Here is a 27,599-nt window from a genome sequence, read left to right as displayed (position 1 = left end):
AAGTAAAAAAATATGCCCCTGTACCTCTGCATTCGGACCATAAGACGCACCCTGATTTTCCCCCACTTTAGGAGGAAAAAAAGTGCGTCTTATGGTCCGAAAAATACGTTATTTCCTATATCATGCAGTGTGTTTTTAGCAAGTATACATTCTATGTCATTACTCATAGTAATTGTTTTGATTATGATTTTCACATATTTAATTGTGTTGTGTTTATATTGTATTAATTGCATTTTATATGCACTTTTTATCTTCTATCTCTGGTGGATATTCCTATATCATCAACACAATGAAGCACAAAAACCTAGGCATACTGATGCACTTGTTAAACACAAACATTGTGCAGTGCTACCAAAAAAAAAAAAACTGCAAACATGGATGTCATGTGATCAAGCATGTTAGAACTAAATAGTCATCTAAAAGAATATGTATGATAAGGCACTATACACACAAATCCGCTTACAAACCCTGGAGGGTACTATAGATGAAATTTCTTATTTAAAGTTTAGGAAATTAGTTTAGGCCATAGAAAATTATTAATAATAGCCCAGATAAAAAGCTTGTGGTAGGATACAGTATAATATAACATACAGAATGGTCACTTAGGACACATCAATATGTTTCTGATGGACATTCCTGGGAAAAAAGCAGAGAACAACTGACACGAGCAAAGGTAGGGGAGAATTGATATAAGGGGAGCTAGGGTAGGGTGGGGAATAGGTTTTCTCAGTATTAAAGGCCACCAGGGAGTTCCCTGAGTTATACCAGATATGCCCTAATCTTGCTACAACAGTAAAACAGGGAGGAGAGACCATTAGATATATATTTTTTAAACAATTTACACATTGATTTGTTCAATTAAAGTTCTTGTTTTATCATTTTAGTGCTTGTTTTACACTTTTGGCCACCAGTATGAGCACAAAGTTGGCAGACTTTATCTCTCTATATATATACCCAGACAAGCCTTGGAGTGTGGCTACTGAGCTTTTAAGGCTAGCATGTGGACTTGTTAGGTCAGAGTTTAAATCTTTGTCCACCTATGCAGAACTTTATATAAACTGGAAAATGTGGCACAACCTAAAATTCTTGATTGACTGTGTCAATAGAGGGAGGGATAAAGAGAGTACAGTAAGCAAAACTGGTAGCACTGCTCATCATCAGTGTGTTCTAACCTGTGAATGTTCACTCCCACAGAAAGTGTCACGGTGTGTGCACCTACCAGCAGCAACCTTTACAACTATTTTGTACTGTTTAAATCCCTGGGTGTTCCAGGCCAAGCAAGCCTTTTTAAAAAGAAAGTTTATTTAATTTTTAGTGAAAATATATCTTAGGTATTATTGATTTTTTTTCCTTAAAGAGACACTTTTACTTTACCCATTTGAAATGGTTGAATCTGTGAAAAGCTTCCTACCGGTAGCGTGATAATTATCTCTCCAGAAATTCCCTATGAGTCCTTCTTTGATCACAGCCACCAATATACTGTTTGTTTGCTAAGGAAAACGACCAAGGCTATGTGCACACATTAGATGAGTCTAGTCCAATTATTGCTTCAGGACTGGTATCAGACAAGAATCTGACGTGTGTACAGTGCTCATCTGACTTCGCTCATGGATCCTGGAGAATCCATGAACAACGAAAGACTATAGTAAAAGTTAAAGGAAGAGAGTGCAGTATGGAGTCGATGGTGGAACTAAGCCTTAGCTGTATCTGTTGATACTGCTTATAACTTTAAATGGTTTTGAACCGTGGACGCATGATTTGTAATGGGACTCCAATTGTTGGCAAGAAAGTCTGCTTGGCAGTTATGTATTAAGAGGTGTAAATTGCTGAGATTGAGAAAATTTACTCTTTCTTGTTTTTTGACTTGCCTCTTAGTGGCTTTTTTTTTTTTTTTGTATACTTGTTCTTGCTTTTACAGGGGGCTAAGGACTTCTCTACTGAGGGGAAAGAAACTAACAACTTAACAATGTCATCTCAGACTTAGGCCAGGGCAGTAGAAACAGCTCGGATTTAGGCAATAAATGTACATCTCTGTCCAAGGAAAGAGGAAATCAGCTCTATCTGGATAACATATCCCTCTAAAGTATTTTGCTATAGAACTAAATAAATGGATTTACTTCAAAGGATGAGACTATTAGCCCCAGAACTGGCATGCATATGGAAAGTAATAGACATAATTGCCATCATAGAAGTAAATTTGAATTTTCTCAATATTGAGGAACAGTGAATGGTGTCAGGTCCAACTGGAGCTGGACAGTGTTAGTAAGGCAGGAAGATAGGTCTTAAGCTTAAAGGTAGGAAGATAGACATTTTCTCCCATTTCAGATGCATGGCCAACCTATACTTTTGTTATTATACTAAATATAGAAATTTGTACATGAGTCATTAGAGCTCTATGTTTCAGCACCAAGACTTCCTGCTTAACACCTGCTGAGATAACATATAAGCCACGTAAACAGTACATTGTTTTCAGTGAGTTAGTAGATGTAAAGGGTTTGAATTGTGGGAGGAAGTTGTAAAGCACCACCACAACCCTTTAAAATAGGTGCAGCCTCCATTATTCAATAGGGAAATATGGCTGCCTTAATATTTGTATATATAATGATAATAAACCATACATAGATAAAAAAACATTTTTACTTTACCTTCAGTGGTAGGATATTTACATTACATTGCTTTATTGAAAAAAAAAAAAAAAAAACAACAATTTGAGTACAAAGAGTTTTTAGGAGGTATATGAAGAATTCTTTACATATCTTTACCATGCTCCCCTGCTGAAGCAATCTGCTGCTAAAGCCATAGCCATACACATAGCCATACACATCCAATGTGACAGCACTTGAATGGATAGAGCTGAAGTTTAATATACTAACAATTTTTCTTCCCCAGTTTCTGCCCCCACCCCCCTTAACATTTCATACAATGTGAAATGATCCCTTTGTTTTTGTGCATCCCTATGCAATTACTAATTACTGTCTTTTGCAAATGACTGACAGATACAGACAGTGACACAGGAGGAGGAGAGGACCCTGCCCAGAAGAGCTTACAATCTAGGAGGTTGGGGAAGTAACAAACAATCGAAGGGGAAATAGTGGGGGTTTTAAAAGACAGAAGATATCATGGCTTGTGCTAGGGCCAGCAGGGTGCTATTATGGCTTCCTAAAAACATTACAGAATCCTGTTTATTGCATACCCCTTGGGTAGCACTTACGTATGCTTTTGAACATCTGTGACTGAAATGATCTAAAATCTAATAAATAAAAAGGGCAGTGGCAATGGACAGTAAGACTAGGGAAGGAAAGGGCTAGATTATACTCCACCTAGATATTCTCCAGCCAGGAAATGATGCAGACCTTTTTTTTACTTAAATACTAATAGTGAGTTTCGTGCCCCTCCCCAGCCTTTCTCATCTGCTATCTTTAAACTGCGTACACACTTGCAATTTTTGTCGTTGGAAAGGATCTTTCACGATCCTTTCCAACGACAAGGGACTGCACGATGCATGAACGATGCTGTACATACAGCACCATTCTTGCTTTATGGAGAGGGGAGGGGGAGAGCGACGGAGCGGCACCCTGCTGCGCGCTCTCCCCCTTCCCTTTCATTAGGATCGGTTGTCGTCCATCGTCCGTGGATCCGGCAGGACGGTCGTTCGGACGATGGACGATACCGACTGTACACACGGCAGATTTTCACCCGATATTTGGCCGATGCCGATTATCGGGCGATAAAAATCTGTCGTGTGTACGTAGCTTTAGTCAACCACTTTATACTGCCATATGCAATTAAAAAACAGTAGTTAGTAAACCTTTTCTGTGAAAATATATGTATGGACTGCCACAGCTGGAGTCAGTCAAGCTACTGACCTAAAAATGGTGAAGGTTAGCAATGACAACCCCCCCCCCCCCCCCGCATATTCCTCTTAGAACAAGTTTCCTTTAAATAAATAACATTTTGGGGGCCAAAAATCATATTCAATGCAGATCAAAAGTTATGACTGGGGTAAGTATAGGGCAAACTTATAGCTAAACTCTGGACAAAAACATCTTCTTTGTATCTGCCTCCCTTCTCCTTTTCCTCAGCAGTGTCCTTTATGTCATATCCATGGATTAGTTCAGCTTCATCCGTACTTCTAGGGCGCTAGTGCTACAGCTTTTTGGTAGCACTGAGGTCATGTGCCCACCTAAATTTCCTGGGCATAAGAAGCCTGGGGTTGTGGGTTTATGAATGGTTCAGAGATAAGAGAAGTGGGGACATGACCACAGCCCCGATGACAGAAAGATGTGATGCCAGCAGCCCAGCGGGAACTGTACCAATTCAGGAGACTTGCATGCTTTGGGTAAAAGGCTAAATTTAGGGACACTACTTCTAAGGAAGAAGAAGGAGAACATGCAAAACAAAAAAAAAAAACTATATATGTAGATGGTTTCTACCCTGTTCAGCTTTAAGCTTAACCTCAAACATTAAATACTTCATTTAAGTTTTAATTTTTAAAAGTTATTGTTTATAAGGTTCTTTATATTCTATTTTTTTTTTACCATTGTTATAAAAGCAGTTTTCCTGAGGCTTATGAACTGAAGGGTAGAAACAATATAGTAAATGCATGTCAGCATGTATAAATGCTATGCATACTCACCATTAGATCTTTGAGTTTACATCAACATGTCTTCAGGAAGAACAAATTGGCCAAATGTATTACCATTTACATAATTGTAATAATCAATTTAAAATAAGCACTTTCATCATTTCAGCTTTTCTACCTTTAAAACATAATGGCACTGATTTATTAAAGCTGTCCAAGGCTGGAGGGGACAGACTTTTATTAGTAACCCTGGGTGATCCAGCAAACCTGGAATGGATCTGGTCCAGGATTCAAAACTAGAAAATAGCAAATTACTTTGAGGCAATCTATTCCAGGTTTGCTGAACCACCCAGCTTCATTGATGAAAGTGTATCCTCTCTTGGAGTCTTGAAGAGCGTTAATCAATCAGGCCCAATATGGCAGTGGTTCCTGGTTTGAAAAACATGGCTGTAGTGCAGTATAATGGTTTTGTGGTAAAGACTATTGCATATGTTTACAGGGATCTTAGTTTTGATTGTCATCCTGCTACAATCTAAATGAAGTTTGTGTGCTTTTCCTATATTTGTGTATATAGATATTTATCTCCATGTCCAATTCAAAAACAAACTGGTGTACAAGCAATCAGACATTTCAGAACCCAAAACTGGTTCTCACGTGGCTGGCATTATATTACACTGGGGAACATATTTTTTGTTGAGTTAGATATTACACTTGTTTTTTACTAAGTTTTGTGTGGTGAATCCAGAAATGACCCCCAGTTTTTTGCTATCACATCCAGTTTTTACGATACAGGGTACCCTCCATTTCTTTTTACAGTAAAACACTTGAAAATTATTCGGGTAAGCTGTTAAGGTAAAATTTATGTTTATAGCTTTTCTTGGAGTGTTCAGTGTTGGAACAATAGTCAGCCATCATATGTACATCCCATCTAACCTGATACCGTCCTTCCATGACCTTCAAATCTTTGTGGAATCGTTCACCTTGCTCATCACTGACTGCGCCAAGGTTTTCCGGGAAGATAGAAAGATGGCTATGCAGAAAATACACCTTGATGCTCATATTGCAACCAAGCTTTATGTAGCTCTCCAAGAGTTTCTGGACAACTTCTGTGTAATTATTTGCTCATGTGTTTCCAAGAAAGTCCTTGACAATGGCTTTGAATGATAACCAAAGCATTATTTTCGACTTCTGACATTGTCCCGATGAAATGTTCATCTTTGATGAGTTGCCGAATCTGTGGACCATCAAAGACCATCAAACCGGGCTTTATTTTTTCAAATGACAGGCTAGGAATGCCAAAATGAGGTACTTGAAATAGTCTCCTTCAGTTGGCAAAGCTTTAACGAACTGCTTCATCAGACCCAGTTTCATGTGCAGAGGCGGGAAAATAATATTGTTTCTATTAACAAGTGACTCATGTAGAATGTGTGGATCACCTGGTTTTAGGGCAGATCTTGGAGGCCAATTCCTTTCCACCCAATGCCTTTCAAGAGCTCTGCTGTCCCACATGCACAGATGAAAGGGATACTTGGTGTACCCGCGTTGCTAACCAAGAAGGAAGCATACCATTTTAAGGTCAACACAGATGACCAAATTGTATTGGTGATATTGCAACAAATCAATGACTCTCTTTATGGCTGGATATTCTTCACAAAGAGAAACTGAATGGCCATATGGGACTGACCCAAATATATTGTCATTGTGAAGGAGGACACACTTTAAGCTCCACTTTGAGCTATCGATGAAAAGTCGCCATTCAGTTGAGTTATAGATTGCAATTCCCAACTCCTCCATTAAACCAGGTATGTTATGGCAATACGCAAAGCCACTGTCAGTTCTAAAGTACTGCAGGAATGCAATTTCTCTGGTTCGAAAGTACGATACCTTTGTTCCTTTTTTCAAGTAAGTTTTTCTCACGCAGTCCTGATGCTAGGAGTTCTGACGCCTTCTTCGATAGTTCTAAATCACGTGCCTAATCATTCAACTCATGCTGATTAAATCCCTTACAAACAAAGTCCTCTTCAATTTCAAACAGTTCATCATTGTTATTAAATAATAGTTCATCACTATAATCATGTTCTACAAGAGAGGGTAGTGTAACAAAAACCGGCACTGGGATTTCATCTGAATGAGCCACTGGGGGTATAACCTATGGTAGACTAGGATATTCTATGTTACATTTACTTTTCTTGTTATATCCTGAAGTTTTCACTATACAAAAGTAACAGTCACTGAAATGATCTCCTGGCTCTTGCCAAACCATAGCTATACCAAATGGCATCTTATCTTGTGTTCCCTTTGTCCACAACTGTAAATCCTCGACACACCGTTTGCACACCTTATGTGGGGCCCAAGACTTATCTTGATCACCAAGTTTAACTTGGAAATATACCAAATAGGCTTGCTCTACAAATGTGCTGATGTTCACCCTTTGACTGGAAATGGTGAAACTGCCACAGATATAACAAAAAGAATCAGGGTTGTTTAGGCACTTACGACAAGAAACAGCAGAGCCAGACATGATGACATGAAAGAAAGTAAATACATGTGTAAGTAGAAAAATACATTTTGCTTATTCACCAAGTGGAGGAGCTCACAACCTCTGACCACACTGTGTTGCGTGTAAATGAAAAGCCTATACAAATCCACGCTACAGTAATCGCAATAATATAAGTGGTAGAGAAAAAACCTGACCTGATAGAATAAACTTAACTGCACTTTCAGAACCAACATACCTATTTTAGTGTAAATAAGCTTAAAAATTGATGTCACCAAAAATTTTGTTCAAAATTGTTCCCCAGTGTTATAGGCTAGTGAGAGGCTGTGAATTTGAATTATTTTTTTTCATTATTTTTATAGTTGTAGTAGCCGTTAGCACTTCTGATGGCATACCATGCTGAAATTGGAATACATCATGGAAAAAAAAGTGTGACACATGAGAAAAAAACAATAGTTTAAGAATGATACCAATAGGAGTAATCAGAAAATCTGTATATGGTATAAACATGTCATATTTGAGATTTGCATAAAACAATTTATAACATGTTTTGCCAACTTGACGTTCTCCCTCCTAAAAGTCTTCCTGCTATATAAGATCCAAACTTGTTGATATCATGTTACAATTCTACTTTATAATTGTTACCATGAGGATGTCAATTGATCAGTTTATTGACACAGATTAAATGCATATCTCACATTACATTCGGATGAAAGCAGAACTAATGCTCCACTTTATGAATATTGGAACAGGCAGGGCTTATTTGCGGAAAAAGGGTAAGCAATGTCCCTTCTGCAATAAAACATTTTTACTTTCCTTACTGCTCCATTGAACTGTAAAAATTCACATTCACAGCTCAGTGTTGGCTGCCAGGATACCTGGAAATCCTGGTTTCCCCAGTCGTTTCAGGGATCAAAATTTTCTTCATCCTAGCCCAGTCAATCTAGATGGCCAAACATCACAACTAGGCGGAGAAGTAGGAAAAAGATTCTTCTTTAATCATCTACAAAACAGAAATATATTGGCTCTGTGTTTTGCATAACATCATTAAGAATTAAAAATCCATAAAAAATTGCTCCTAATATCTTTGGAAGCTAGTATGGACCCAAGTAACTGGTGGTCTTTCTATTTTCATAGTTACATAGTAGGTCAGGCTGAAAAAAGACATAAGTCCACTAGGGAAACAAACATATCCCAGATATAAAACCCTATAAGACATAGTTGGTCCAGAGGAAGACAAAAACCCCCTGGTACAACTTGCTTTAACAGGGGAAAAAAATTCCTTCCTGATTCCATAAGGTAATCGGATGTTCCCTGGATTAAAAGTCTCTGTAATCTTTACTTTAAAGCCTTAACACCCAATTATATTCTGTGCTTCTCTAAAGGCATCCAGCTTTTTCTATTGAACTTGATTAAACTACTTACTGAGGGAACCTATTCTACATTTTCACAGACCTTACAGTGAAGAATCCCTTTCTTATCCGGAGCTTAAACTTCCAGACGCAGAGTGCCCTCTTGTTCTTTGTAATGATCTCAAAGTGAATAATTGGGATGAGAGTTCTCTATATAGACCGTAAATATATTTATACAGTGTGATCATATCCCCCCTTATATGTCTCTTCCCAAGGGAGAATAGATTCAGTACAGCTAATCTCTCCTCATAGCTATCATCCCCTGTTAATATGCTTGAATACAACACTCCGAACAGCCAGCTTCTTTAGCAATGACCTTTTGTGACTTCCCCTCCTTGGAGGGTGTAAATGACTGTCCTCTGGAAAACTATCAAGTCAGTGGTTTTCCCCATGATTGAGTGGCCTACTAAATCCGACTTGGAGATAATTTAAGTCTACCATGAGTCTACCATATTGAAATTTTCCAATATTCTAATTTTCTGACATACTTAATGTTGGGCTTTCATTTCTAATAGGCCATACTTAGCTAAATTAAAAGAAATGAACACTTGAAATATATCACTCTGTATTTAATGAATCTATATCATATATGAGTTTCACTTTTTGAATTGAACTTCAAAAATACATTACCTTTTAATGATATTTTAATTTATTGAGATGCACCTGTAGAACACAAATCGGTAAAAATAATTTAGTAGATTACCACTTTAATAATAGGCTCGTAGTTCTGGGTAAATTGGGGCAAAGTTAGATGAGTATGTCTTTCTGGAGCCCTGTGGGGAAGATGACTCATCACTTCCTGTTTTGCTGACAAAATTCCTGTTCTGTACCTTTCCAACAAATAAGTACAATAAGTTCCTCTTAAGCTGGGCAGTACAATCAGCCCATTTTTCCAGAAGACTAATGCCATCAGTTCGCCTTTTCAAAAGAACAGTGCCATCACCTCATTACTCTTACATAGTGGAGTCATCAAAAAAACATTCAAGCAACATATCTGCTTGGTTCTAAAATTATTATTAGCTTTTTTTGAGTAAAAATTTACTAAGAATCTAGCATCAATAACATTTCAACGTGTGTGGCACTGGCTAGTTAGTAGTAGTTAGTCACATTCAGCTGGACTTGATTTATAAAGTTAATGATGTTTTACAACTATTCTCAGTGGCTTCATCTGAGTTCTGGGAACAAACATTTAGACCTACATGGGCAGTTCAATCATCTTGTTCCAATTTCCACTTATTCCACTACTTTGCTATGGCTTCTTGTGCTCAGTGAATTTTAAATTGAGTATAAATGTAAAATTAGATGTATCTGTAAAAAAGGGTGAAGTGGAAGGCTCTTACTACTGTTTAGAAATACTTTGGTGATAATATTGAGTGAAAGAACAAAATCACACAATTTTACAATTCCAGGCTTCATACAAAGATTTAAAAGCAAATCTCATAACAAAAATCATAATGTCAAAATCTGACATTCATATAAATATTCTATCTGATTTATTCCTTGTGTAGTGAAATAAAGTTCTTATAGATGCCTAATTTCCTTCTCCCTTTCTGTTGTACAGGAATGATGGGAATCATAAAGACAGACTAAATATTTACAAATTATTTATATGTACAAATACATGAGATTATTTTGATTATTACATAAATTATTTATTTAACCATTATTGATCTTGAGCTCTGGAACACATCTCAGAAAGGTTTGTGTTCTGGGCTTTCTACTAGGAAAGCCAACCAATACCTTATCTTTCTTAATAGCCTCAGTTCCTTCAAATCCATACCAGCCAAGAATAAGGAAGGGGTGTGTGTATCTCGTCTGCCTTATTCATCAGCAATTACGTGTGCCATGAATCACTATTCCAAAAGTCTGAACTTCCAGCCTCTAGCAACTTTCAAGTTTTCAGCTCTGTAATAATTACATTTGTATGCAAAATGTCAGAATTAGATGACCTGCAAGGCAATCAAGCCCCTGCATAAGACCAGGCAGTTGTCTGTCTGGTGTGATCACTAAGGGTAAGTTCCGACCTACAGCAAGATCAAACAATTCTGCACGGCTCTTGAAGTCTGGCACCTTCCCCGCCACTCACACTTCATCTCTGGTTACTAAAGAATGAGCAACTTGCACCTTTTTTACAATGGGTGTCGGTGAGCAGTACTGAATCAGTCACTGACAACCCCATTCACTTTCTTTTGGGCATCATTGGGTTGATGATACATGTAACATCTCCCCAGGGCAGCAGTTCCCTAGCATGATGAGGCAGTATCCACATCACCACCACACTGCTATTATCTGTGCATTATCAGTCTCAGGTATTGGTGAGGTATGTATATTCAGTCCCAGGTATTGGTGAGGTATGTTTAATCAGTCTCAGGTATCAATGAGCTGTGTATTTTCAGTCCCAGGTATCGCTGAGCCGTGTATTATCAGTCCCAGGTATCGGTGAGCTGTGTATTATCAGTCCCAGGTATTAGTGGACTGTATATTATCAGTGCCAGGTATTGGTAAGCTGGGTATAATCAGTCCCAGGTATTGGTAAGGTATGTATAATCAGTCCCAGGTATTGGTGAAGTATGTATAATCAGTCCCAGGTATTGGTGAGGTATGTATAATCAGTCTCAGGTATCGGTGAGCTGTGTAATATCAGTCTCAAGTATCGATGAGCTGTGTATTATCAGTCCCAGGTATGGGTGAGCTGTGTATTATAAGTCCCAGGTATGGGTGAGCTGTGTATTATAAGTCCCAGGTATGGGTGAGCTGTGTATTATAAGTCCCAAGTATGGGTGAGCTGTGTATTATAAGTCCCAGGTATGGGTAAGTTATGTATTATCAGTCCCAGGTATTGATGAGCAGTGTATTATCTGGCTAAAAGCTGGTGCCTGACTTGGGGTTGTATGTGTCCTTGAAGTGCATGTAAAGCCAACATTTTTGGTATGGAGGGATTAAATCCCCAATTTATTCTTTACAATGTAATTTCCTTAATTTCCTGTCCTAGAAGGATAACAGGAAGTTAAAGGAAATTCCCCAAAGTGAAACGAATCCACCTCTTAGACAGTTGCTTTTCAAAAATGTGTCTTCATTGGAAGAGTTCCCCTTCTTCCTCAGTGGCAAGTCATCAGTACAAATAGAGGGTTGATAAAAAAAATTGTTTTGTCTAGAGATACACATTAATCTGACTTTGCTGAGAATTGTCTACTTTAGAAGCAAATTCCTATTCCTATCCTTGAAAGTATGTGTGTCATAGGTTTGGTAAGGGGGTGTTTTAGTTTAAGAATATTCAAACATCAGAAAGCCGAAATGTATTAAATTCACCAAACAACATGTGAGTTTACTCAGATATTCTGCCATTTTACTCTGCACTAGAATCAATTTCTAGTCTTTAAATGTTTTGTTAATAAATAAATGCAAATAAATCATCCTGGTGTAGGAAATGTTACTGAAAGGATCTGCTTGTACTTCTGGTTCCACAAATGAATGCACTCTGACTCCCCCTGCACCAGAGAGACAGACGTCTGGAGAGATATCCCAATAACACACACGCACACAGTATGGTTTTAGGAATATACTCTAATGTTTACTTAACGAAGTGGTCTTTTTATACAGATAATTATAGTACAATTCCTGACATTTGTTTACATTTAAACTACGTAGATAGGAAAAGAAAATACACCTCCCTTAAGATATATGGCTCAAGCTAGATCAGCAATTTTTCCCTTCAATGACCCCAGCTAGATCAGCTATTTTAACCCTTCAGTTACCAGTGTTGTTTGATGTTTGCTTGCAAAGATATTCTTTCACCTTTTATACTCTGCACTATATCCAGTTGCATAATACTGACAGTCAACAACCAAAACATTTAAAAAAGTTATTTCAACTATTTTTTAGATATGGATTCAGGTGAGATCAGTGTGATATAAATAGTTTTATCAATGTATGTTTTTTATGTACTTAATGTACTTTTATGCAAGTTCAATTTCCTGCCCTGTTGCACAATAGTCGCACTTTACTGCTCCTCCTTACCATGTGTTTGTATCAGTTGTCTCACTTCTTTTTTGACCAGAAAAGAAACAGTAAATTTATTTACTGTTTAAATCAATTATGTACCTTATATTTAAAGTTTTACAGTAGTGCTTGAAAGTTTGTGAACCCTTTAAAATGTTCTATTCTTAATATAAATGTATCGTAAAACACCATCAGTCTGTGGAATGGGGCATTGTCCTAAAGACAAGTGGAGGAACACTTATTCTTCTTTATTGCAGGAGGGACAGGCTATGACATGGCTAAGCCATGTTCACTATCTTCTGTTGTCTTTACACTGAGATGCACATGCTCTGCTCACTGTATAGTCCTTGCATACCCAAAACCCCAGGAATGAATGAACTTTGAAATGAAAAGTACATCATTCTGACCTGACCAATCTGGAAGGCAGAAAACCAAACCCCAGAGGAGGACCTGGTAAAGTTGTATGCGTTGGAATGAGGAGAAGTGAGTTAAGTTTGGTTTAGTGCCCCCCCCCACACACACACTTATGCACTGATCACAGGTTTTTTTTCCCCACAGCTGGCATCATGGCATTTTTTGCTCACACTATACTATGATGTGCATTGCATTGTCCTGTACATTGTACTGTGTAGTATATTACATACACCTGACCCTTGTACTATATGTTATGTTGTGTATTACATAGTCCTGACCAAAGTATTTTATATGAAGTGAAACTAAGGTCCTACTTTAAAAAACAAAATATTTGGCAGGTGATTATTGCAGAAAGATACAGGTGATGTCCCTTCAGCAATAACCTTACCAGACTGATTATGCATGAGAATCAAACAAAAGTTGAGCTATGCATGCGTAGCATCAGCTGTTTGCCTTTGCATGTGGTGGGAATGAATGAACTCCTGCCCTCCTGCACAGGAAAACCTTCATCCTGGCACAGCCAATTAAGCTGGCCGAAGATCATCTATAGGAAAAGAAGAAAGGAAGATGGTGATACCCTGCAAATGAACGTGGATAGGTGAGTTACTCGGGTTTAGTTCTGCTTTAAGTATTTGCTCATTCTTGTGCAGTTTGTATTTATTGAACATCTCATTGAAAGTATGTGTGGAATATGTGTGTATAATTTATTTTATTTTTTCACTTTTATGTGTATGTAGGTAAGACTTTTTCTGCGTGAGACATTACACTGTGTACTATGTACAATATTTAGGTTCAGACTCTATTTAAAGCAGAAAAATGTGGCCAATTCCACTGGAATATGCTTTAGAGGATGTTCGAATAAAGGTACACTATTCCACATCTGGTAGGAATCCCTGAAAATATGCAAATTAGAATGCAGTGCAAATTAGAATGTGTTTAAATTAGTTTACACAATACTTGGAAGATCCATACCAAAAGACCCCAAGATAGCCTTATTAAATGTTAAACCTGAACATTGCACATGCCTACAATTTCATTTATTACAATTCATTTTTACAGCAGTTTAACAGGTGTTAGCTAAAACTTGGAGTTCAAATATACCAACTATAACAAAAATGGTATGGTACCTAACTAATTAAAAGATGCTATCCTACATAATAAACAAGATATACAGTATTCCAGAAAATATGGAAACCATGGATCACACACTTTTAACCTACTAATTTTGACTGGTTATTAGTAAGATTTCAAATCAAAGTTCTAATCCACAACTACTAAAACAAAAGCTGTGGTTTCACAAAATAAGAAACCACAACTTTTCTTAAAATATCCCTATCCCCCCTTTATCCTAACCCCCCCCCCCCCCCATACCGTTCAGTTCCCACGGTCACCTCGCTGATAAGTACAGCACGGTGACCGTTGGATATTTGCGGTCACAGCTGATTGGAGGAGGCACGCGAGTGCTTTCAATCAGCTGTGACTGCTGTTCCATATGTGTTCTTGGATAAGGATTCTCTTTCCAAGAACACATACTACAGTTACGCTAGGGCTGCAAGAGCAATAAGGGGAGTGGCGTTCGATCGGTCTTCGATCACCAGAAAAATATCGGCCTATTCGATCAAATTGTTGCCGAATCAAACACTCAGCTATTCAACCAACACTAATAAGTAGTAGGATGTTGGACTTGTTGGACTCAGCCAAAGACTTTATTTCCGACCCAAAAGGAATATCAAACATCTGAAGGACTATCTTTTTTTCTCTTCTTATTTTTATCAATATGTCCGCTTATATTGACCTATGTATTATTTTCAATATTATATACACTGAAAAATTGTCTTTGTTATTAAATTTAAATACTTATTTATACAATATTTTGAAAATCAATAAAAATGTATTAAAAAAAAATATTTACTTATAAACCCACCCCCCCCCCCCCCCCCCCATCCATCTATGTGCAAATCGCACCCATCGAATCACATACTTTTTTGGCTTCCCTCTTTTATATGGTGTTCCAGGCTGTTCTGACCAAGCCGCCATCTTCATTCTTACAGGTTCTTCGAGATCTCTCCTGATCCCATATTGCACAGGTGTGAGATCGGGTGATGTGTCTTGCTCCAAATGTAAATAAAATGAATGATGATCTCATTGCGCATGTATGAGATTGGACAGTCGAGGGAAGCCCCTGATGGTGCCGTGCCCAATCCCTGGCATACATGGGAGGAGAAGCCTACAGTATTCTGGGATATGGGACACATGTATGCCAGGAGGCTGCGGCTTTCTCCTTCTGTCTTTGTGGCGCTAAGGATGGAAGGAGGAAATGGGATGGAAGGAGACTTTGCTGGTAACCGCCATGTTGTCATCATGCTGAAGATGTGATGACAGGTGCCCTTTAGGACACGCCCAGTATTTAGTGCAGTGCCGCACCCAATACTTAGAGCCCTATGGCCATGCCCATTTTTTTTCCACACTCTTTTCTGCTCTTTTTTGAATTGTGAACTTGTCAGGTTTTACTATAAGCTATGAATAAATGTTAAATAGTAAATCATACACTGACATTGTTTCTAACATTTAACCAAGAAGACATAAAATTGCTTTTCAGAGCCTGGGAATGACTGCTCCCGGCAATGAACCTTGTGTAACATGGTGAATGTCATCCCACCTCAGGCTCACACATTAGGTTCCTCCCACGGCACACATCCCGGTCCCTGGCACCGAGCGGCACTGTCACCTTTACAACAGCCGGCGCTCTGCGGAACGCGATCACATGACACAGTGCCGCCATTTTGTCTTCGAAGTGAAGCGTGAGGTAAAAGGAGAAGAGGGGAGAGGAGCCGGAAAGAAAGAAGGGGAGGGGGAGAGAACTGATAAGGAGAGGTGTCTGAGAGAGGAAGAGGCGACCACAGCTGTTCTACCAGACCGGGACATCTCTCAAGGACTCCTCCTGGTAACACGGTGACCCGGAACAGGGGAAACTGGTGGCAGACTTGAGCTCCAGTGACAGCCCTTTCCCCGAGAGTGTAGGCCCGGCGGCGGATCAGCACGAAAGATGTCAGGCCAGTCTATCACAGACCGGATCACGGCGGCGCAGCACAGTGTCACCGGCTCGGCAGTGGCCAAAGCCGTCTGTAAAGCGACGACCCATGAGGTGATGGGGCCCAAGAAGAAGCACTTAGACTGTAAGTCACCCTGATTTGTGGTAACCTCGGCGCCGGTAAATACATATATTTATGGGGAGCAGCTAGGCCTGGCAGTGGCCCGACCAGGTCACAGCGCCCAGTGAGCCGAGCCTGTCCTGGAAGAGATCTCTGAGCACCGGGGAACCGGGGGCAATTCACACCGCAGTTCAAGTGCTGCCGTGCGGGGCAACCCCACCCTACAGATACCCCTACCTGTACATACCCCCTGCCTACGGATACCCCTACCTGTACATACCCCCCGCCTACGGATACCCCTACCTGTGCATACCCCTACCTGTACATACCCCCTGCCCACAGATACCCCTACCTGTACATACCCCCTGCCTACAGATACCCCTACCTGTACATACCCCCTGCCTACAGATACCCCTACCTGTACATACCCCCTGCTTACAGTTACCCTTACCTGTACATACCCCCTGCTTACAGTTACCCTTACCTGTACATACCCCCTGCTTACAGTTACCCCTACCTGTACATACCCCCTGCCTACGGATACCCCTACCTGTACATACCCCTTGCCTAAGGATATGCTTACCTGTACATACCCCTACCTGTACATACCCCCTGCTTACAGTTACCCCTACCTTTACATACCCCCTGCTTACAGTTACCCCTACCTGTACATACCCCCCGCCTACGGTTACCCCTACCTGTACATACCCCCCGCCTACGGTTACCCCTACCTGTACATACCCCCTGCCTACGGATACCCCTACCTGTACATACCCCCCGCCTACAGATACCTCTACCTGCACATACCCCTTGCCTACGGATACGCTTACCTGTACATACACCTACCTGTACATACCCCATGCCCACAGATACCCCTACCTGTACATACCCCCTGCTTACAGTTACCCCTACCTGTACATACCCCCTGCTTACAGTTATCCCTACCTGTACATACCCCTACCCCCTGCCTACAGATACCCCTACCTGTACATACCTCCTGCCTACAGATACCCTCTTCCCGTACATACCCCCAGCCTACAGATACCCCCAGCCTGTACATACCCCCAGCTTACAGATTCCACCTACCTGTGCATAATCCTGTCCATACATACCTTTGCATGTTCATTCTGCTACCTATATTCTCTTGTGCATACATACCCCTACCTGTGCTTTTGTTATCCTGTACATATTCCTGTCTGTTTTTTTTTCTCTGAATAATGATACTGCTACCTATACATACCAGTGCATGCATACATATCTACCTGTATATACCCTGCTCTGTACATCTATACCCCTAACTATACATACCTCTGTCCTACATACTTCTGTCTAAACTGTATGGCTATGTACTGCCTGTTCATATTGCTGGCCATATATATAAATATATGAATAATTATACTCCTGCATGTTGTTACTGCTCCCATTACATACTCTGTCCATATATATCCCTGCATGTTTATGCTGCTGTCTGCATACATGCTGTACAGCGCGTACTGCCATACAGTGTGTGCAATTGTCAGTAGATACCGCTGCCATATAATAGAATACCCTGCATGTCCATACTACTGTCTATACACACTACTTCTGTCCAGTGCACATCCCGGCATGCAGCTTACTGCTGCCGTACAGTGCATACTGCTGCCGTACAGTGAATACTGCTGTGTGAATACTGCTGCCGTACAGTGCATACTGCTGTGTGAATACTGCTGCCATACGGTGCATACTGCTGTGTGAATACTGCTGCCGTACGGTGCATACTGCTGTGTGAATACTGCTGCGTGAATACTGCTGCCGTACGGTGCATACTGCTGCGTGAATACTGCTGCCGTACGGTGCATACTGCTGCGTGAATACTGCTGCCATGCAGTGTGTACTTCTGAATGTTTGTACTGCTTCCTAGAACATGCACCTTTTCCTGTGCACACTGAGGGGGCTTATCTGCAGTCATATTCAATTCTAAGATTTTACGTACAAAGACATAATAATAAAGAAAAAAAAATGAGGTCTTAAGGTTAGGTAAATACAACTTCAGATGAGCAACAAGGCATGACATATTAAACCAGGTTATTATTAGATATATTTGATTAAAGCTACATACACACGTGCAATTACTGATTAAGCACTGCACAATTCATGAACGTGTGCTGTACATACAGCACCGTTCTGCTCTATAGAGAGGGGAGGGGGAGAGCGACGGAGCGGCACCCCGCTGCACACTCTCCCTCTTCCCTTGCATTAGGATTGTTCGTCATCTATCGTCCGTGGATGCGCTGTACACACGCCAGATTCTCGTCCGCTATGGGCCCTGAGTCGATTACCGGGCGGGAACCGTTGGGCGTGTGTACCTAGCTTTAGTCAAAATGTAGAAGCAGTGTGTGCAAAGTACTACATTTTTACCTCTTTCATAGTATTCATGAGGCTAAGTAGCAGCCAGGAACTGCTAATCCATTGCACCTAATTGCTCATTAGCAAATGTGAGCACTACTATATAGAAGCTATAGTTGCCAGATTCCTGGTTTGGAGCATTCAGGTGTGTATACACAAAATGCCAAGGAAAGAAAGTCATCAGAAATCTTCTTGGAGAAGCAATTTTTGCTGCCCATCAATCCAGGAAGGGGTATTGAGGACATTTTTAAACAACAATGCAGTTATCAGTCTTCCCAGAAGTCGATATCCCAGGAGATTTACCCTAAAGGTCAGACTAATGCTTACAGAAATAGAAAATAAAAGGAACTACACCTCAGACTCTGCAGGCCTCACAATGTTAAAGTTCATGAACATTCGATTAGAAAAAGACTAAACAAATATGACTTGTTTGGAAGGACTTGCAAGGAGAACGCTTCTTCTCTCTAAAAGAATATGACAGCACTGCTTAGGTTTGCAACATTGCATCTGCACAAACTGCACGATACAAGACTGAGAACAAGGTCTTTTGGACCGAAGTGGAGGTGTTTGGCCATAATACACAATGTTTGGTAAAAAAAACAAACATAAAGACTTCACCAGTTTCAAGTCCGCTGGTGAAGGGGTAATGATTTGGATTTATTTTGCAGCCACAAGATATGGGCACCTTGCAGTCATCAAGTCAACCATGAACTTCTGTATATACCAAAGTATTCTAGAGTCAAATGTGGGCCCACCTGTGTGATGGCTAAAGCTTGCTGGAAATTGGGTGATACAAAACAATAATCCCCAGTATACCAGCAAATCTACAGCAGAATGGCTGAAAAAAAAAAAGAATTAAGGTGTTTCAATGGTGAGTCAATATCAAGACCTCAACCTGATCAAAATTCTGTGGCGAGATCTTATGAGAGCTGTGCATAAATGAATGCCCACAAACTTCAATGAACTGAAGGATAGAAGTATAGAAGAGTGGACCAAAATTCCTCAACAACGATGTGAGAGACTGGTAGTCATATTAAAATGATTACTTTAAAGCAGAACTAAACTTAAAATAATAAAATCACAGTTACCTTTAATCCCACAGATTCGTTGATCCATCAGGAGATTTTTTTGATCGGGTCCTGCGTCGTCCCGAGGAAGTGCCATGCACCGACATCTTCAATTGTTTTCCTTCTTTGTACATCACTGGATCTTGCACTGTGCAGGAGCAAGATTGGGTGACGTAGATGAGTGGAAAAAGAGTGCCGATCCACTGCGCATGAGCAGGAGGATCGGCCAGAGAGGATGTGTGACGTATGTTTCCCGGGAGGCTCTGCGCTCCCATTCAGGCTTGACCTTTTTGGCTATCTGTAAGGGTGACGATCCTCCCACTGGTCAGCAATGTAAGAGGAATTCTTCCTACTGACCAACATGCTTATGTGCCGTGAGTTGGGGATATTGTCATTATAATAGAGATTCCTTGAAGGCCTGAAAGGTATTTCAAGGGTTCCTCCATGTTAGAGAGACACTGACTAAGAATTATAAATAGTTTGTAATGATAAATTTCAAAGCTGCCCATAGATTTTGCATTGCAGTTTCCCATTTTTAATGTTGCCATGTCCCTTGACTTATGCAGAGGCCTGGAGGTGAAACAGGTTTAAAAACCTCATCCGATTGTTTCATTTACCCCTTCATTAACTGGTATCATAGAATTACGTGCCAGCCTTCTAGTAAGCATTTATTTCCATAGCAGTTGGACATTGTCTGTAATTACAGGTACCTGTGATGGTTTTCAATCAAGGTTCTGCTCAGGCTCATTGTCGGGCAGTGCACACTGATCACTTTACACTGTATACGATTGTACCAAAGCCAGACCCCATGATTTTCTAGGGAAAATAGATTCCACCGTAAAAAGATGTTGCCGTCGTACCACTGGAATTTTTCATCCTGCCTGTTTGTGAAATGATCTTTACCTATCATTCTGGCTGATGGGTTTTTTTGAGGTATACTTTAAACATATTAATTCAGGAACAGAATGTTTTTAGAAGACTATGTTGGTATATTTATACTATATATTTGTCCTTAACCACATAAAAGCCATACTGTCATGGTATTCATGTAACTTAAGAATGTCCTTGAAATACACAGCCGTCCTCCTGAAATATTGACAGGGTCTGCATTTTTGCATGTGGCCTTGTGCATAAAGCTGCTCACTGGATATTGAATGGGTTGTTCAATACCCAGTGAGCAGCTTTATGCACCAGACCACCATGAAAAAATGGGTGACTTTGAACCAAAGGGGTCTATTCATTTTCTGTTACATGATAGGTGCTGGTGGTGTTACACCATCTCCACAATACGACCCCAGTTTTTTGCAGGTCTGCGAGTAGGCAACCAGATTCTGGAAGCTCCTTTCTTTATACAAGGCCTAGATATGGACACTAGGCAGTAGTAGCCACCTGGGAGCCTTAAATGTTGCATTTTTTTTTAATTTTGGAGTTTGAACCTTCCCTGGGCAAGCTCACAGTTAGAGACTTGGGGTGGCCAATTGAGTACTACATCTGCTTCCCTAGCCAGAAGCATTTTGTGTTTGTTCCATCTTCATACAGTTTTAAAATTGATACATTTTGACAGGGATGAGTCGAAGCCAAAGGATTTGTGCTGACTCCAAAGCCCTAAATGATAAACACAAATATGTTTAAAGTTGTGGGAGATAGTTTGGTAACTTTTTATAGTATATGAAGCATTGAGTATTCAATGCCTCAGACAGAGTAATTCATTAACCACCTAAGCGTTACACTGAGGTCTAGATTTCTGTACCAAAAGTGATCATCGGCGGACGATGATCGATGGAGGACGACGCTGGATGAGCACAGGGGGACCAGGTAAGTAGGATGTACAAAATCTCGGGCTTAACCATCCTTGCAGTTTTTTTTTGCCCGAGCGAAGGTCGGGCTTAACTGCAAGGAGGTTAAAAAGCTTTTACACTCATGGAGCACATCAAACTAAAATATATTGGTAGTTTGAATCCCCAATATTCTGTGTTAAAGTTTCTGGAGCCAACCATGTGCCATGATACATACACGGTAGCTGTCATACTCCTTGTAAAGAATAGAAGTTACTTATTCAAGAAAAAGTGGCCATACATATACTCATTGGTATGCACAATCATTATTTATGTATTGGTGGTCATCAGTGTTTAAAATATAGACTAATACAGGGTATCTGGTATTGACCAAAAATACAATCTTGATATCTAATAAATAATTGTTTTTGTCTGTATTAAGATTGATTGCCTGAGATCTGCAAATATTAATTCTAATGATCAGAAACAATTAATAAAAGTCTACCGGGTGAGCCACTTCAGTGTTCTGCTTAGCCCCTTTTACCTGAGAGCACCACCCAGCTGTTTTTGAGCGCCTGTTGAAAAGTTTGGTCACATTACAGGAGCACTAGCTGGGGCATAATACAAAGTTTAAGTAGTAAATGAACCACTGTTACCAAATAGAAATATTCTATTATTAGCCGGTATTTATATAGCGCCAACATTTTACGCACTGCTGTACAAAGTCCATAGTCATGTCCCCTCAAAGGTGCTCATCATAGTCATATGAGTTGAATAAAGTCTAAGATCAGTTTTGGGGGGAAGCTAATTAACTTAACTGCATGTTTTTGGGATGAGGGAGGAAACCCACACAAACACCACAGGGAGAACCTACAAACTCCATGCATTTATTGCCTACGGTAGATTTGAACTCGGGACCCAGCGTTGCAAAGGCCAAAGTGCTAACCTCAGAGCCACTGTGCCACCCTAATTTTTAGTTGGGATGTGTGTTTGTGTGTTTATAAACTGGTTCACAAAAGAAAATCCAATTGTTTTTTTGTTTTATGATTTCTAATAAAGCAACATTAGTGGTATATATAGAAAGTTTTCTGCCCCAGATTCACACATTGTTTTAGTTGGATTCAGTTAGGTAAGATTTTTTTTTTTTATTTTGTTTGCTTGTAGTCTTCCTTAACTACTTTAGAAGGATGTTTAGAACAGGTTTGGATGTTGTCAATTCTGATCTTTACTATGTGGTTATATTGTAAGATATTGAGACATGAAAATGAACCTGTCCCCATAAAAATGTAACATTGCAAATATCTGCTAACCCACCTCACACTGTTCCTTTTTCACTCTTCCTGTCTGGTGCTCAGATCTATGCTGCAACTTCCAGGGACATAAACATACACTATCCCTTCCATCCCACATTGCAGTGATGAGTGTCTCAGATGCTATTGTATGGGTAAGAGTAGCTTGCCATAAAAGGACTTGCCTGATCTTAGTTTTTTAGTTTTTAGGTATAGTTCCACTTTGAAGCGGAACTAAACTTCCGCTTCAAAAAACTAAACCTCACTTTTATTTTTTTCCTTCATGTAGATAAAAGCCCCTTCAAAACATGCCTGATGTTGAGCATGTGCAGAAGGAGCAGCCAAAAACCTCCTGGGATGTGTGATGAGAGTATCACAGGAGGCTCTGCACTCCCATTCAGTCAGAAGTGGAGGGGCATACCCTTTTATGCAGGATATGGACCGATGCAGTGTGTTGATTTCTAACTGTTATCACGTCCTTTTTTTATCCAATAATAAAAGTCTTATTTTTTTATTGTATCCTACATTCATTGTATACTCTGAGATCAGATAACTACAATGCTAATGTGGAATTGGGTAACTGTTTCCAAAATGTCCAGTAGATTTTTGTCTGGCTGGATCGATATCTGTTCCAACTCTTTTGGCATGTTTACCCATTGTTGCAAAACTTCTTAGTATATGATGAAAGCTTCTTTTCTAGTACAGGCTAACTTTAGAATATGAGCATAAATAAAACAGGGAAATGACTTGAAAACAAGCTACCTGTGGTCAGCTATAAGTATTTGATTGTTTTCTTGGCTTATTTCTTCATCTGCTTTAAGTAACTGTTAATAAATGGAAATATATTTAATAATAATAATTTAGTATTATTTGTTACTATCAAATTGTTTTTAGGGTATATCCACTTTGCTAAAATAAGATTGCACTATGCTGTACCTCTGAGTCCTACCCTCCTCTTCTGACACAGCAGGATCAAAGCAATAATGACCCTGGTGGGAGAGGAGGTGTCAAAACATTGCATGCAGTAATGCAATAACACAATACAATAATAATAATATTAGTAATACAAATACAGTGTTTTTTTTTTGTTTTTTGTTTTTTTTGTTCCTTCATCTGAACCTATATTTAGGTGTTTTCATTTTTTTTTTTTTCAGATCTTCTCCAATGTACAAATGAGATGAACGTTAATATACCACAGCTTGCTGATACGCTTTTTGAACGGACTGCCAATGGTAGCTGGGTTGTAGTATTCAAAGCCCTTATCACAACACATCACCTTATGATGTATGGTAATGAGGTAAGACCAAGTCATATTCTCTAATATTTTGTACAATGGGTTGACTAAAATGGGTCCAAAGGTGGCCCTAAAGTGAGTACAGGTTAGAATAAAGGAAATCAGGAGTAACTTTTTTTTCCCAAACCTCTAAAATTGCCACCTAGAGTTTTCTTTGATTTCTACATTTCATTCCAGAAATTACCCATGTGTTTCTGTTGCAGCATACTATGTTGAGGTTTGCATTTTTTCCATCTATAAAAATTTTTTGTACTGATTTACAATTGCACAAATAAAGTTTTCTGTTCTCATTTTTTATAGCACCTGAGTACAGGTGGACTGACAGTAACAGTAAATTTCTCTCTTGTAACTTGTACTGCTTCTTTGTAAAAAAATGTGTTTCTGTGTATAATGTTCTCTAAGCTGTCTTTATAGATGAGACCGAAAATGAAACTGAACTTGTAAGTCAGATGTCACTTTTTTGTAGTTTTTTAAAAGTGTGCTGAAGTATGTAAAACTCAATATCTAATTGCAGGTAGTCAGGTCTTATTAATGTCATGTTTCTGTATCCTGCCAGATCTGCTATAGGAAAATCTTAGTATTTTATTGCATTGTGTGTTCACATTTTGAGTTATTGTTGTGTTTTATGCATATGCTCAGTCAATCAAACCCCACTCCACCCAGAACTAATTCTGTTTTGGCCATCTATTATACAACCAATATGGCTTAATAAGTACAGGGAAAAAGTACATCTGGCAATGTAGACACCTATAGAAATGGCAGGATATTTACAAATATATTTCTAATAAATGTACCACCTAGAACTGGTTGACAGTGGTTGCTCTGTGAAACTAATGCTGATGAATACTAAAGTAACTCTGAAAGTAGTACATTGGCTCGTACTCCAAACAAGTGTCTTCCACTCACCTTCCATCGGTTAAGTCATTTGTAAAATGCTCAGTTAGAGGCACATTGAAACACCAGACAGACTCTCTCTTGATGTTACACCTGCCTTAAACTATTTCTACGGGACGTATTATAATTTTAGGTTCTCCTTTTAATAACTTTAAAATAATTTTCCTTTTAATCACAGCTGCTGAGATTAAACATGTTGCAGGGTAAGTCATCTAGGGATTATGGTTTGTAATCACCACCCTGCATGAGCATGTTCATATATAATATATATTAAAACAACAAAACATTAAAAACAAGAAAACCAAAACGTACATTGAAAAAGGAGAAGGGTTGTGAGGTAACCTATTATAATAGGTCTTCTGCAACATGCAATAAATGATTTAGGGGTGCTAGTTAAAATAATTTCTCCTTCTTGTTTGGTCTTGTCCAGGGTTTATACTTAAAGCTCCAATAATAACAAAAATTAAAAACAAACTTCATATTCTTAATTTTAAAGTGATTACAAATGTTTGCATAATAACTGACAGGAAGCTATAGAAGCATGTTGACTGTTTTATTTCTCAAAGTGCCCATAAATTCATCACCAGTTATCACTATCCAGGTGCTTTTGACCATATAATGCAGTGATCTTTTGTCTGTGGGATTCCTCTGACAGAAGGAAGATCAATTATGTAAGTTTAAAAAATGTTTTACACTGGTATATTCTCCTTATGATAATCATCTATCTGATCCTGAAACCTGTGGTGCATATGGGTGGGTGAAGTGCTTTGAAATGGTCACTCTTAAGTGATTATTGCCTTCAATGTCCTCAATTGTACAGTTCAGAATGAGTGTGTTTAAAAAAAGTGAGTAAAATCCTTACAATAGGTTTTTTTTCCATACATACAAATGCATTGGGAACACTTTCTATTCCAAATAAAAACACGAAGATACATTTTTATTAAGTTTTTTTTTTTGTTGTTCCTTTACAAAAAGTGAAGAAAAGGGGCATTCGTTCTGTGAAAAAGCAGGTGTCAGTTACCCCCCTTATTTAGAGAAGGAAGCCAGAAAATGCTGTTGTACATGCTGATTATAGTGCATTTCTCTCTGAAAATCTGAGTAAAATGGGTCGTTCCAGATATTGTTCAGAAAAATAGCATACTTTGGTTAAAAAGTTGTTTTGAGAGGGGAAAACATATAAAGAAGTGCAGAAGATAGGTTACTCAGCTAAAATGATTGTAGATACTTTAAACTGGCCAACAAAACCTGAAAGATGTAGAAGAAACCTGGAAAACTGCTTTTTTTTAAATCAGCGGTTGCCAAATGGTGGTCCGGTCTGCATTAAAATTTTGGTGGTCTGTGGCTCTGGCCGGTGCATCTCCGAGCAAGGTCAGAAGAAGGACCCCACTGGGGGGACCCACCGGCCAGAGCCGCAGACCACGTCCTTCATACAGATTCCAGGCTCTCCCATCACAAGCTCAGATCCAATGATCAGCTCCAGGAAGATCAAAGAAGGTCTAAAGTTACCTGTGAGTACTGTTTAATTAGAAGACACCTATTTAGGGCCAAACTATTGGCAAGAATCCCCCACAATATCCCAATGTTGGGGGGGAAAAAGTATGTGCTAAAGAGGTTACAGTTTATCCAAAGAACACAATGACTGGCCTAAAGAGAAATGGCGCAACATTTTGTGAACTTGTGAAAGCAAGATTGTTCTTTTTGGGACTAGGTGCTGCAGACAGTTTGTCAGACGATCCCCAAACTCTGAGTTCAAGCTGCAGTAACACTATACTGACAGGGAAACATGGTGGTGTAAGCATCATGATTTGGGAATGTTACTATGGTTTTGTGCTTATTTATCACAAACCAGGGATCATTGATCAGAATTGCCCTTGTTTTAACAAGACATCAACCCCAAACACACCATTAAATGAGCAACGTGTTGGTTCCAGACCAACAAGATTGATGGTATTTGGCATAGTTGCCAACCCAATCCCAAGATCTTAATCAAACAGAAATCTTGCAGGGTGACACAAAAAAATGCTGTTTCTGAGGCAAAACCAAGAAATACAGAAGAATTGTAGAATGCAGTATAATCATTCTGGGTTGCAATACCTGTTCACATGTGCCAGAATTTTGGTAACTCCATGCAACACAGATATGGAGCAGTTCTACAACTAAATATTTTTTCAGTGATTAAAAAAAAAAGCAGAATTTTGAAACAGTTTTCAGTATGTACAGTAAATGTTTGAGTTTGTAAAGCAGAATTCAGGCACTGCTACTATTTTGAACAGCATATTACCTTTTCTTCTCTTTCTGTCTAGGAATAACACAAATTGGATACATTGTTTTTTGTTTTCACTTTGAATATATGCAGTGTTCCCAATGTATTTGTGTGTATGAAAAAAAAGCATTACAGGGACATTTCGCTTTATTCAGGCTTTTAAATATGCTGCTATTGTTTTGAACACAACTGTATAAATAAAGATATCTGTTGTATCCATGTATAATTTTTTTTAACAAACTTGTTCTTTTTTTTTTAGCGATTTATTCAATATCTTGCATCCAGGAACACATTGTTTAACCTCAACAATTTCCTAGATAAAGGTGCTATGCAGGGTAAGTGTTTTTCCTGTTTTATTTTTTTCATTTTTATGTATTACTTGTTCACGGCCTTCTTTGACAGTTTTATAGTTTACAATACATATAATTATTTTTGATGTTTTACATTTCTAGGTTATGACATGTCAACGTTCATAAGGCGCTACAGCAGATATTTAAATGAAAAAGCACTTTCTTACAGACTTGTAGCTGTTGACTTTACGAAAATGAAAAGAGGGTAGGTAAACCACACCTCAGC

The 27,599-nt window shown here is 39.1% G+C and overlaps 1 protein-coding gene across 3 annotated transcripts in view; it reads left to right on the top strand.

The window, feature by feature from the left end:
* The first annotated feature begins 15,738 nt into the window (after positions 1-15,738).
* The window catches only part of LOC140344025 (phosphatidylinositol-binding clathrin assembly protein-like), a 32,417-nt gene continuing 20,556 nt past the window's right edge, over positions 15,739-27,599 (top strand). Inside the window, exons 1-4 of one of the 3 annotated variants that reach the window (XM_072430932.1) lie at positions 15,739-16,080; positions 23,727-23,869; positions 27,283-27,358; positions 27,476-27,578. In XM_072430932.1, coding sequence (XP_072287033.1) covers positions 15,951-16,080; positions 23,727-23,869; positions 27,283-27,358; positions 27,476-27,578 — 452 coding nt within the window. In that variant the 5' untranslated portion in view covers positions 15,739-15,950. The remainder of the gene's footprint in view (positions 16,081-23,726; positions 23,870-27,282; positions 27,359-27,475; positions 27,579-27,599) is intronic. The other 2 variants (XM_072430930.1, XM_072430931.1) reach the window with 2 other exon arrangements.

The sequence above is a fragment of the Pyxicephalus adspersus genome, chromosome Z, assembly GCF_032062135.1.
Source record: "Pyxicephalus adspersus chromosome Z, UCB_Pads_2.0, whole genome shotgun sequence".
Classification (NCBI taxonomy): domain Eukaryota; kingdom Metazoa; phylum Chordata; class Amphibia; order Anura; family Pyxicephalidae; genus Pyxicephalus; species Pyxicephalus adspersus.
The sequence above is the reverse complement of the archived record's forward strand: the minus strand, read 5'-3'. Positions and strand labels throughout refer to the sequence as shown.